This window comes from Hyperolius riggenbachi, chromosome 4 (assembly GCF_040937935.1).
Source record: "Hyperolius riggenbachi isolate aHypRig1 chromosome 4, aHypRig1.pri, whole genome shotgun sequence".
Taxonomy (NCBI): Eukaryota; Metazoa; Chordata; class Amphibia; order Anura; family Hyperoliidae; genus Hyperolius; species Hyperolius riggenbachi.
Genome location: NC_090649.1, coordinates 348,914,928 through 348,927,400, shown reverse-complemented (window position 1 = coordinate 348,927,400; position 12,473 = coordinate 348,914,928). Strand labels below are relative to the sequence as shown.

At 43.8% G+C, this 12,473-nt stretch overlaps 1 protein-coding gene across 1 annotated transcript in view; it reads left to right on the top strand.

The window, feature by feature from the left end:
- The window catches only part of GALNT2 (polypeptide N-acetylgalactosaminyltransferase 2), a 1,163,038-nt gene extending 1,151,594 nt beyond the window's left edge, over positions 1–11,444 (top strand). The window contains exon 16 of the mRNA XM_068231909.1: positions 8,704–11,444. Coding sequence (XP_068088010.1) covers positions 8,704–8,859 — 156 coding nt within the window. The 3' untranslated portion in view covers positions 8,860–11,444. The remainder of the gene's footprint in view (positions 1–8,703) is intronic.
- Positions 11,445–12,473: the final 1,029 nt, after the last annotated feature.

Sequence of the window (12,473 nt, the reverse complement as noted above, 5' to 3'; positions counted from 1 at the left end):
GGGGGTATTCCAATGTTTTCTTTTAATGATTCTGACCCATACCCACTCTCCTGGGTTTACAAGTAAATCCTCACTTACAGCTGGTCCCTCTGGGGGGTTCCCTGGTGATCGTGCCCTCTGTCTGCAGGTGTGTCTTAAGTAATCTGCGAGCTCCCACTCCTCTGGGGAGCCTTGGACTGCGTCAAATGCCGGTATCCTGTATACCCTGCCAAACAGAATTTCATAGGGTGACAATTTGTCCTTTTTTGGGGTAATTCTCATACTTAACAACACCAATGGCAGGCACCACATCCAGCTTTTTCCTGTTTCTGTCATTGCTTTACTAAGCTTATTTTTAATTGTGCCATTAGCTCTTTCCACAGCCCCAGCTGATTGGGGGTGGTAGGCACAGTGGTTCCTTACATCAATGTGCAGTGTGCTTGTCAACTGTTTGATGATCTCATTTACAAAATGACTACCATTGTCACTAATCATTTTTTCTGGTATTCCCCATCTGGGTATGATTTCTCTAGTCAATGCTTTTGCTACCGTGAGTGCATCTGCTTTGGCTGTGGGGAAAACCTCTACCCACCCTGAGTATATGTCCAGTATCACCAGGGCATATTTCTTTCCTTCCGAGGGGTTCAATTCAATGTAGTCCAGCGCTACTGTGTGGAATGGGTAGGCTGGTGTAGGTGTAGTGCCTATGGGTGGTTTTAGCCCCTTTGCTGGATTATGCTGTGCACAGATAGTGCATTGTGACACACATTTTTGAAAAAATGTGCTGATGCCCGGGCAGTAGAAATGGGCAGTAGCAGTAGCTATCATTCCTCCTGTTGACACATGGGTAACACCATGTGTCATTAAGGCAAGCAGTCTGAATAAGACCCTGGGGAGACAGACCTTGTTGTTTACAGCATATAGACCTTGTGCATTGAGGGTGGCTGAAGCTTTGAGCCAGGAAGTCAGCTCTGCTTTTGGGACATTTTGCTGGAATTCTGTTAGTATTTCAATAGAAATGGAGGTGAGCGAGGACTGTGAGGTAGCTAGTGTTGGGGTGTCTTTGCTCACAGCTGCTTTTTTAGCTTCAGAATCAGCAAAGTTATTGCCTCTGGTGACAGGGGTGTCATCATTTTTGTGAGCTGCGCACTTGACTATAGCAAGTTTCTTTGGCAGCTAGACACTCTGTAGGAGCTGTTCCAACAGGGACTTATGGCGAACAGGTTTACCTGCCGCGGTAATCATGCCTCTGTTACGCCATTGTGCAGCAAAAGTATGCACTGTAGAGAAAGCATACTGGCTGTCTGTATAGATAGTGACAGCCTGATCTTTGTACAGGGTGCAGGCACGGGTGAGAGCATGAAGCTCGGCAGCTTGGGCTGAATAACTAATGGGCAGTTTACCAGACTCTCTTACTTCATCCAGAGTCACTACTGCATAGCCCACTCTATTAGTACCTACTAGATCTTTGGAGGCTGAGCCGTCCACAAAGACTAGTGCACCCTCTGTCAAGGGTTCAGACTGAAGGTCTGGTCTGGGCAGGAACTCTCTGCGAGAGCCTTGCAAACAGTCATGGTGGTCCTCCGCATCAGTCAAGTTATCTGATGTGGGAAAGAGTGTGGCTGGGTTCAGAGTCGTACAGCGCTGCACCTTTAGGTGAGGCTGGCCCAGCAGGGTGGCAGCACAGTAGAGATGGCGTGCAGGAGTAAGCAGTGTCATTTTATCCTGCAACAAGAGGGCATGAACAGCATGTGGAACCAGCACTTCTAAGGAATGGTACAGCACAAGAGAGGCAGTGATCTCAACAGCTGTAGCTGCAGCAATGACAGCCTGAACACAGGATGGTAAAGCACAGGCTACAGCATCAAGTGGGCGTGAGTAAAAGCCCAAAGGTCTTTGTTTGTCTCCCCACCTTTGTGTCATTACAGCTGTCATGCATTTGTCTCTGCAATCAACATACAAATGAAATGCCTTAGTATAGTCAGGAAAGGCGAGTACAAGGGGATCCTTAAGTGTTTGCTGACAACGTTTGAACTGTTCATTAAGTTCTTCAGTCCATACAATTGTGTCATTGAGTGCCATGGGATGTTGATGTATGGCATTGTAAAGTGGTTTCACTAGGGCTGAACAGTGTATTATCCAAGCCCTGCAATAGTTCAGTGTTCCAAGAAACGACATCATGTCTTTTTTTGTTTTTGGCTTAGTCATGGTCTGTATGGCCTGAACTCTGGTCTGCTCTAAGGTTCTGCCAGCTGCTGAGATCAGTTGGCCTAAGTATTTGACTTCAGGCAGACAGAACTGCAATTTGGCCTTTGAGGCTTTGTGACCCTGCTCTGCCAGGAAGCAGAGCAGCTGTATGGTAACCTTTTCACATTTCTGAGCAGTAGGGGCCCCTACCAAAAGATCATCTACGTAAATGAGGAGTTTGCAGTCCTCTGGCACAGGGAAGGGCTCTAACAAGCGAGTAATCTCCTGTGAGTAGATTGCTGGGCTTTCACAGTATCCTTGAGGCATCCGGGTGTACGTATACCTCTTGCCCTGGAACGTGAAAGCGAACCAGAATCTGCTGTCTGGATGGACCTCGACTGAATAGAATGCATTTGTGAGATCCACGGCACTGAAAACCTTGCAGGTAGGTGTAATACCATTGAGTATGGTGTTAGGGTCAGGTACCACAGGTGCCCTTGGTATTACAGCGGCATTAACCGCTTGTAAGTCATGTACTAATCTGTATTGTTGCGTTACAGGTTTGAGTACAGGGAAAATGGGCGTGTTACAGGGGGAGGAGTCACATGGTATTAACACCCCCCTTTCAAGTAGGCCCTGTATTATGGGACGGATACCTGCCATAGCTTCTGGCTTTAAGGGGTACTGTGCTTTATATGGCCTGTAGGGGCCCTTTGGTACAACAACGATTTGCTCAGAATTTTTGATCAGACCGACATCAGTTTTAGACATTGCCCACAACTTCTCCGGAACACTGGACAGCATGTGTCATTCTAACTTCATCCTGCAGTTGGCCTTGGTAGGCAAACTGGGAAGGTGTGTGAGGATACCCACACACTCTGAGAACCTTTCATAATGGTTCCCTGTTGTTCTCCCCTGTTTCCATCTCTTCAGGAGCTTTCCCCCCACCTCCCACTTTCCCCACTTTGGTTTGTACAGGGAGATGTGAGGTGCTGAATCATGAAGTGTGTACAGGGTGTCCTGCAATATGCCTTTGTTTGGCCTGTGAGCCCAGCCTGGGATTGTGACATCATACAGTGTGTTCCCATTATTGTCTTCCCAGAGGCCATCAACAGCTATTTTTACTGTCATGCCCAGTGGGAAGCTTGCTTCATAGTCTGTGTCGCTACTACCATTAAGTATGACATGAGTGGTAACATGAGGTACTTCTATCACGTCTTGGCCATTACTGGGGGGACCTGCGTCCCTCGTCATCCAGTCAAGTACTTCATTTCCCAGGATGATCCCATACCAGTGGAAGCCCATGCTTTTCCCATGCTCACCCAACTGCGGGGAGGGGAATGGCTGCTGCAGCCTTTTAATCTGTAATGAGTCTCTGCCGGATTCAATTATCAGTCGCAAGTCACCTATCAAATCTCTCCCACACAGGTTTATAGGACATTTGCGGGAAATCACAAAACTGCAAGACACTGTTATGCCTGACAAGGGGTCCCTGACCTCTATGGGCTTAGTGGTGGGCTCGCACTCCACCCCTCCCCCTGCATTCCGAGTCAGAACAGTGCCTGCTTTTTCCCAGCGAATGTAAGTTGAAGCTCCTAAGACAGAGCGACACGCACCAGTATCCACCAGAAATCTGATCTTTTTCCCTCCCACTAGCAGGGTTATTTCAGGTTTGTGAGTGTCCGCGTAATCAATGTTTATACATGTCCTCTGGTGCTGAATGTCAGTCTCACTTTCCCTGCTGTTTGTACCATCTAGTCATGCAGTGGGTCTACTCCTCCTCTCCCTCTTTGGGCAATTTCGAGCAAAGTGACCTTTCTCACCACAAGAAAAGCATTCCCCTCTGTCACGTCTCCCCTCATAATCTTTGATCCTTCGCCTAGGGCGAGGCACGGTGTCATTCACATAAACACAGTCACTACTGTCCTTGTCACTGCTGCTGTCATAGTCTAGAGCATATGTGGCAGCTGTGTTAATTTTCTTTTGCTTTTTTTTCTTGTCCCTAACAGTTCTCTCTGCATGCCTAGCATATTCCAGAAAGTCTTGTAACCTGCAAGTACGCCAGGTTACCAAATGCTTGTGGATAAACCACTGCAAGTCCTCTCACAAGGATCTGTCTATTTGGGCTTTAAGTTGCTGTTCCCATGGACTGTCATCAGCCCTGTTTGCAGGCCTTGTAAGGCCACTGTATTTGTCAAAAGCATCCATCACCCTTGCTACTAAGTCATCTACAGTTTCAGTTGGTTTTTGGGTTATGGATGAAAGCTTACTGTAGTCTGGGGTTACTTTGTAATATGTTTCCATGCGACCTAGTACCGCTTCAAATGCGTCTTTCAGCGCTTCACTGTTCCAGTCAAAAAGTTTAGGTGGATCTGTCCCTACAGCAGGGTGATAAATTTTCCATTTCTCATCCACCTCACTCCAGGAAGTACCATTCATTCGCCTGAGGACTCTGTCGCATTCTAATGCTGTCAATTTAAAGCTAGCTCTCAAGCCCCTTAGGCCTTTTACACAGTCTGCTATATCTTCCTTTGGGGTAGGAATACCTTTGAGAGCACTGATCATGTCATCCTCAGTCCAAGGTCTGTAGACCTCCTGTATGCTTCCTGAGCCATTTGGGAGTTCTATCATGGGCATAGACTGCACCACTGGGTCAAGTGGTGGGGAAGGTGCTGTAGGTACTTCCTCTTTTGGCAAGGGTGGATATACATTAACATAGGGAGGCGGAGGAGGATGGGCATAATTCTCCTGTAGGTGAGCCTCCGCCTCCTCCTCCTTGATGGCAGGTTTCTCCTTCCCTGATCTACCCCTTCTCTTCTCTGTCTGTTTTGGTTCAAGTTTAACTGTAGTCTTTTTTCTTGTCGCCCTGTTAGCAGGGGCGGACGCAGATCTATGTGTGGCCACCGATCTAGCTCTGAGCCGGGGTGACCTGCTAACGGGGGAAAGAGACCGGTCACGCCTATCGGCTACCTCGTCCTCCACCTCCTCCTCGTCACTAATTTCTGGGTCATTTTGTCGTGTGTGTGCAGTCACATAGTCACTTTCAACAACATCAGTCTTTTTCCCAAAGTAAAATGTACAAACGTCTTTCTTTTTCTTATCTGCCTCATCCTTCCATATTTCTGCTTGCTGCAGACCAAACCTTTTTTCTAACCTTACATCACCTTTAGCTTCATCCTTAATACGTTTTATGAGGGCCCGGCATTGCTTTGGGTGTAAGTGACCCGGGAATTGAAACCGCGCCCGCCAGAGGCCACACTTCTTTGTGTAAGAAGGATCCCTCCTGTGCATGATGACCTCGTCATCTGTAGCCTCTAGAGGACGGGGTTTGTTACTTCCTTGTCCCATGCCTGGGTTTGAGAATTACAAATGAGCGATGACAACAACTATTTTCAGTCCCTTTCTCTCTGGACTACCTTAAGGATTTTTCTATCACCTCACGACTCAAACATTCACATCTACTCCTGTGAATAGGAAAAAGGAAGTAACACTTACGTTTCTGCAGTTGGAATCAATGGACCCGGGACCCTCAGTGAGTGGCACGCGATGTCTCTGAACTGTCTCCTCCGTCTGTGGTTCTTTGGAAGCAACTGTTGAGGACGATGGAGTCTGTGTCGAGTGGCCTCTGTTGACAGGTTACCTTGTGGGTCCCCGGAGGACTTTGGGTGGACGTCAGCTGTGATTAGACGTCCAGCAGCACTCGACCAGAGGTCCAATTCGTCTACGATCAGTGCTTCCGGTTCGAAAAGACCAAAGATGTTGAAGTAAAAAGCAACCTTATCTACTTAGAAGCACCGGAGGAAACAGAATTGATTTCAGAAACAAAGCGTTGTTTATTACACACGTACGGCTTCTCCCTGGATAACAAAGAGTCTATGATAAGCACAGCTCTACCCAGAAGAGAAGTAACTTTCCCGCGCAGCTAACCCCCCCTATATAGTCCTCCGTTGTCTTCTGGGTGTCTCTTTGGTGATGTCAGGTCATAGGCGGTGTCATCAGGGAAAGTCCGTATCTGACCAGTAGAAGTTCAGAGTTCGATGCTTTCTCCTTATATGTCCTTACTGAAACCATGGCTCCCTGGTGGTTCCTCATTCTGTGTAAGACTCATGTACAGACAAGAATGGGCCTCATCCTCCAGATGCACTCGCTTCCTGTAGAGAGTAAAAATATCCACGGCAGACTGGTGCTCTTTTGAACACATTCATCACCCTAGTTCCTTAACCCTAGTTTCACTGACAGGCTGCCTTAAAAGGTATCACGCAGCTGCTTAAACAGTAATACTGAGTTAACCCTTTAACACTTGCTAAGCTTGATGCACAAAACACATATGATTATATCCACACTATCTAAACTGAGGAGGGGGACACCTAATACTGTGGAACATCTGGCTATCTAAACTGGGGAGAGGGCTTATAATAATAGGTGGGAATCTACTTTATACTGGGGGCATACCTGGCTACCTATACTGGGCAGAGGTGGGCACCTGCATAATATTGAGGCCACACCTTCTACCTACACTGGGGCAGGCACAATTTGTGGACCCTAGTGCTCGAGAATATTGACAAATGTATCCCTTCAATAGAAAAATAGCACGTTTTTGAATGTTAATAAATAATACATGTCAAATGCAAACAATATCCTTTTGTACTTCTGTAGAATGTTTATCTACAATGTTCAATTGTTTTGCATAGTAAAATTGCATTTATTTTTATTTGTGTATTTTAAATGTTTATTTCTGTTTAAAATAATACTTGTATTGTTTGGGGTTTTTAAATCCCTGCCATAATCTATTAAAGTCCCCTCCCCATCTTTAAGAGGTTCAGTTAGAAATCCAGCCAAACATTTTTAGCTTCACACATTGTTGGGAAGAGTTTAAAGAGACTCTGTAACAAAATGTTCAGCCTTATTTCTTCTATCCTATAAGTTCCTATACCTGTTTTAATGTGGTCTGTCTTACTTCTGCCTTTCCTAGTTGCACAGTGGCTGTATTATCTCTGTTATATAGTCCAATCTTATTTCCTTTGACGGCTTTGTCGGGCTCAGGCACTAAGGCAGGAATGTGCTGCTCTGCTTGTGATAGGCAGAAGCTATACACACCCTCTCCACGCCCCCTGCAGGCTCTGTATGAGTCACGGACTGAGCTTCTCTCAGCCTATCACATGCTGGTTAGCAGCCATGTCTTTTGTTTGTAAACACTGCCTAAAACTGGCAATTACAAGCCAGGATTGCAGCAGGGAGTGGCAGAAACAGCACAGAGGGGCCCAAGAGAACATAATGAATAGAATAGGTACAGATTCTGTTTAAAACATAGTTTACCTTCTTGTTACTGGTTCTGTTTTACAGTAATTTCTCCACATTTGCTATCCCAGTACCCTGGAAAATAGTTATCTTCACGTCTCCTAGTGACCAGTTGTCAGAGGGGTAGGTGATACAGGAAATACACACAGTATGGAAGCAATCAACAATAAAAAATGCAACTACTTCTAATATTCTTTCAATTTAATATTAAAGTGTGATGTTTATGTTCCCTCTCTCCTCCTAGTGACCACCTGCAAGTCCACACAGAAAATTATCTATTAAATGAATATCTTTTGTCACTGTTGTTACGAGTGTATTTTTCGTTGATAAAGTTAGAACTAATAACGTCATCAAGGTTTGACAGATAAATGTTCAAACTTTATCCGTTCTAACCCTTTCCCACTGCATTTATCTATTTAGAAGAAGTGTTCAAACTGTTGTCTATATCCCTTTTGGAAACATTTTGTTCACTTCCTTTTTTGCTGAATATCCATTAGTAGGAGAGAAAGTAGAATTAAAGAGGACAAGAATCCTGGCTCCAACCACAGAAGGATCTAATTAAATCTCAGCTTTATTGCATTCCCAACAATCCTGACATCAATTGTCACTACACTTTGCAAGTTATGTTGGGATTGTTATGGATGCAATAAAGCTGTGATTTGATTGGATCCTTCTGTGGTTGGTGCCAAATTCTTGTCCTCTTTATTCATACATCGACTGAACCTTCTATCTGGAGGCACAACCACTGCACCTGTTACCCCCAACATTTGCTGAATGCTTTCTGGAGCAGATCATTCTCTCTCTATCTCATATTAGTAGGAAAGAAAGCAGGAGCTAATCTCTGCAGTGATAGTAACAGTAATACCCTTGTTTAGCGTTTTTCTCCTGTCGAATTCAAAGCACTTGAGAGCTGCAGCCACAAAGGGTGTGCTCAGTATGCCACCCTGCAGTGTTAGGGAGTCTTGCCCAAGGAATATTTACTGAATAGTAACTGACTTACTGAATAGGAACAGCCAAGATTTGAACCCTGGTCTCCTAGGTCAGAGGCAGTGCCCTTAACCAGCACACTATCCAGCCAATCAACCAATAATGTCAAAAATAGGACCAAATGTACAGATGCTACATGATTCAATAAAAATCTTTGTATTGCCACTTAATTTTTGATAGATTAAATGCTTTCATAAAGTAATGCATAGTTCTAAAGTTGTGAAATTCACTTATTACTTTTGTTTTATTTAGAAATGGGAACAAATTGAAAATAACGCCAAGCTGAGGCATGTGGGAAGCAACTTTTGTCTAGATAGTCGGAATGCAAAAAATGGTGGTCTAACAGTGGAAGCATGCAGTCCATCTTTATCACAACAGTGGAAATTTTCTCTCAATCTCCAACAGTAGGAACGTGCAGAAGCTGAGATTAAAAGGAGGAAATACATCCCGAATCATGGACATTATTTTTGAACTTATTACTGATATATTTGGTGAACAATTGATGGAATTATGTACGTCATTATTCCATCTTGACTTTAAAAACAGGAACACGACAGAAATGTAGGTTGTGAAATTAGTAACACTGCAAAAACCACATTCTGTGTTTTGTGATTTGCTTCTGTGCACTTGGGCCCTGGAAGAGGATACACGTATAAATCTTATTTTTCAAAGAGACAGGTATGAGTGTATTCACTTGAAACGTTATAACCAAGTGGAAAAAACATGTTGTTTCCTTGGACTTTTTTTAAAGCAATTTTTTTTACAGTGTGGACTGGATATTCAGTTTGGTTTAAATATTCCATCTGTTCCACAAGAAATATTTTTCAAATTGCTTGTGAGACATTATTATAAGGAGTATGCTGCTTTCCTGAGAAATTAATTAATGCAATACTTTCATAATGGGATGTGATGCCTGAAAAACCTGGACCTATAAGGGATTGAAATTGTGATGTTTTTTTCAGCTTGTGAAGAATGTTTGATCAGTACTCTTGTCAGAAGTTCAAATTTCTTCTGTTCAGTTCAAGTGAAATGTGTGCTTTTATTTACATTCAAATTTATATATTTTTTTTTAACACAGACTACAATAAAATGTGGGCCAATTTGAAAACACAGGGACAAAGAAAGCTGAAGCAAAAATTGAGTAGCTGTCATGAGCAGCCAGTTAAATCCTTTCAAATGAACAGTTACACTGAAATCTGATTTTGGGCAAATTTGATTTGCTGTTGTCTTTTTAAACCAGCTCAGCTGCTTTAACTACTTGCCGACCTCCCCACACCAATGGGCGTGGCCGCTACAGCAGCCCCAGGACCGCCTAACACCAATTGGCGTCAAGTCCTGGGGCTCTAATTTGCATGAGGTTGCGCATCTCATGCTCAGAGGGCGGAGCTCCGCCACCTCTTCAGTCTCCCAGCGGCAATAGCCGCTCGGGAGACTGTTAGACGGCGTGATCGCCGTCTATTTACTTGTACATTGCTGCGATCAGCAGCAGCGCTGTACTGGGGACAGCCGTGTGACACGGCTGTCCCCTCCTGACTATCGGCGGTGATCGGCTGTCATAGGCTGAAGCCTATGACAGCTGATCATGGGGATTGGCCAGCAGGGAAAAGGAGGGAGGGGGGAATATAAAGAGCTAAATAAAACCGCAAAATTTATTTAAAAAAACAAACATTTAACAAACAATAAATAAACAAATAAACATCCGGGGGGCGATCAGACCCCACCAACAGAGAGCCCTGTTGGTGGGGGGAAAAGGGGAGGGGGGGAATCACTCGTGTGCTTGGCCTTAAAGCTGCAGTGGCCATTTTCACAATAATGTGCCTGGTCTTTAGGGGGGTTAATCACTGCAGTCCTCAAGTGGTTAATTGCTACATCAGACAAACTATAATCATCAGTCAGACAATAATCTAAATTTTGATACTTTGATTTAAAGGGAACCTGAGATCACGAATGAGAAAGAATTTAGGCTTACCCGGGGCTTCCTCCAGCCCCATGAGCATCACTGCATACCTCACCATCCACCGTTAATCTGGCTAGGCCACGACAGTCAGCTCTTCTGTGCATGTGTGGCGATCCGTGTATGCACAGAAGAGCACGACTGATGTGACTAAGCCAGTTACCTGGGCTGATTGTGGCTGAACAGAGGCACTTGGGAGGACGGCGAGGAATGCAGCAGTGCTCATGGGGCTGGAGCAGCTCCGGGTACGTATAAAATCTTTCTTATTCGTGATCTTCGGTACACTTTAAATTAATCTTTTTAAAGTGTTTAGTTTGTCACTTTTCTAAAGAACAGTACTCTGAAATTTAGATATTCTATTTAGTATAAATCTAAAATTCCACTGAGCTTTACCTGCTTCATACATCAAATGATACAAAGAAGTCCAATTAATTAATTACAGTTACAGACAGTGGGGGACAACCGGGCTGGTGACAGGAGTGATCTGCTCCGTTGTCACCCAGGCAGGGGGGGGTAACACCAGAGACCTCCTGCAGCCGACCGAATGCAGCGGCTTCCTTCTTGCGAGCAGAAGGAAACCGCTGCATGCCATTAACTCACCTGCTACACCGCCGGAGACCAGCGATGTTGGACCTCCTCTCAGTTCTCCTGCTAGTGCTGGCTTGTCTTTCTGCATGCGTGTAATCATGTGATGCAGGAAGACACACCGGGCTCTAGGTGGTACTTAGCACGTTGCACTCACGGGGGTGGGGTGGGGAGGGTTTACGGGTCGGTCAGGGGGTGTTGTAATTTAATACCTAGCAGCGGGTTTCAAATGGCGTAGGTATGCCACTGCTTACAGATATTAATTTTTCCTGCTGTATATTTTTTATGCTGAATGGTTTCTATTAGTGTTCATCAAACTGCGATATCAGACACTGAACTACTTGTTTCAAATCAAATTCATACTTATCAAAGTATATACTTTGTAGGCCCATACAAAATTTCAACTTAAACCTGACGCTGCCTTCATCAAAATAAAAAAGTCTGTACTACATAATGTGTAATTACTACAACATTTTCTTTTAATTATCAGAAATCACTGCTGAGATGAGTGTACAGGACTGAGTTGAGTGGATACTTCTGGGTATGTTGTAATTTTTTTTCAGCCATTTATTATCTTGCTGTGTAAAGTAGGTCAATTATGCTTCAGCTCTCAAACAGATGTACATATATTTCCCTTTAAGCAAACCATTTATGAATATGTGTGTAGTAAATTCATGTGCCTTTACTAACCCATGCACAAAGCATTGTTACGCCCCCATATATCCTACAGTGACTTATGGAAAAAAAAAATACTGTGGGCACAGCCAACTTGGGAAACCAGAATGGTGGAGTATGTTCATTGAATTTAAAACACAACACAATATTTTAATTTAAAAAAAAAAAAAAGAGATTTTTTGATTGAATTTTCATAACATAACACAATGAACAAATAAAAAGAAAAAGAAAAACATCCTCCAACAATCCAGAGGCATCACCAACCGTATAAGATACAACTGTAAATGCAGTATTTGATATCATATATTAATGAAGGTTAAAATCAAAGAATGCATTAGCATCCATAGATATCCCAAGGGTACATAATATAAATACATTATTATTATTATTATTATTATTATTTAGCATTTATATAGCGCCGACATCTTACGCAGTGCTGTACAGTAGTATATATTGTCTTGTCCCTCAGAGGGGCTCACAATCTAATCCCTACCATAGTTATATGTCTATGTATGTATCGTGTAGTGTATGTATTGTAGTCTAGGGCCAATTTAGAGAGAAGCCAATTAACTTATCTGTATGTTTTTGGGAGGAAACCGGAGTGCCTGGAGGAAACCCAAACAGACACGGGGAGAACATACAAACTCCTTGCAGATGTTGACCTGGCCTTAACTGGGGATTATGCCACGCCATTAGGGGCTGTGTTCTAGAGGTACACATTAAAGGTAAAGATCTTGTATCATAGCATTAATATCCAGATGAGAAATAACAGTATCTGATGATTCTACCCAGACGGAATGTTTATATT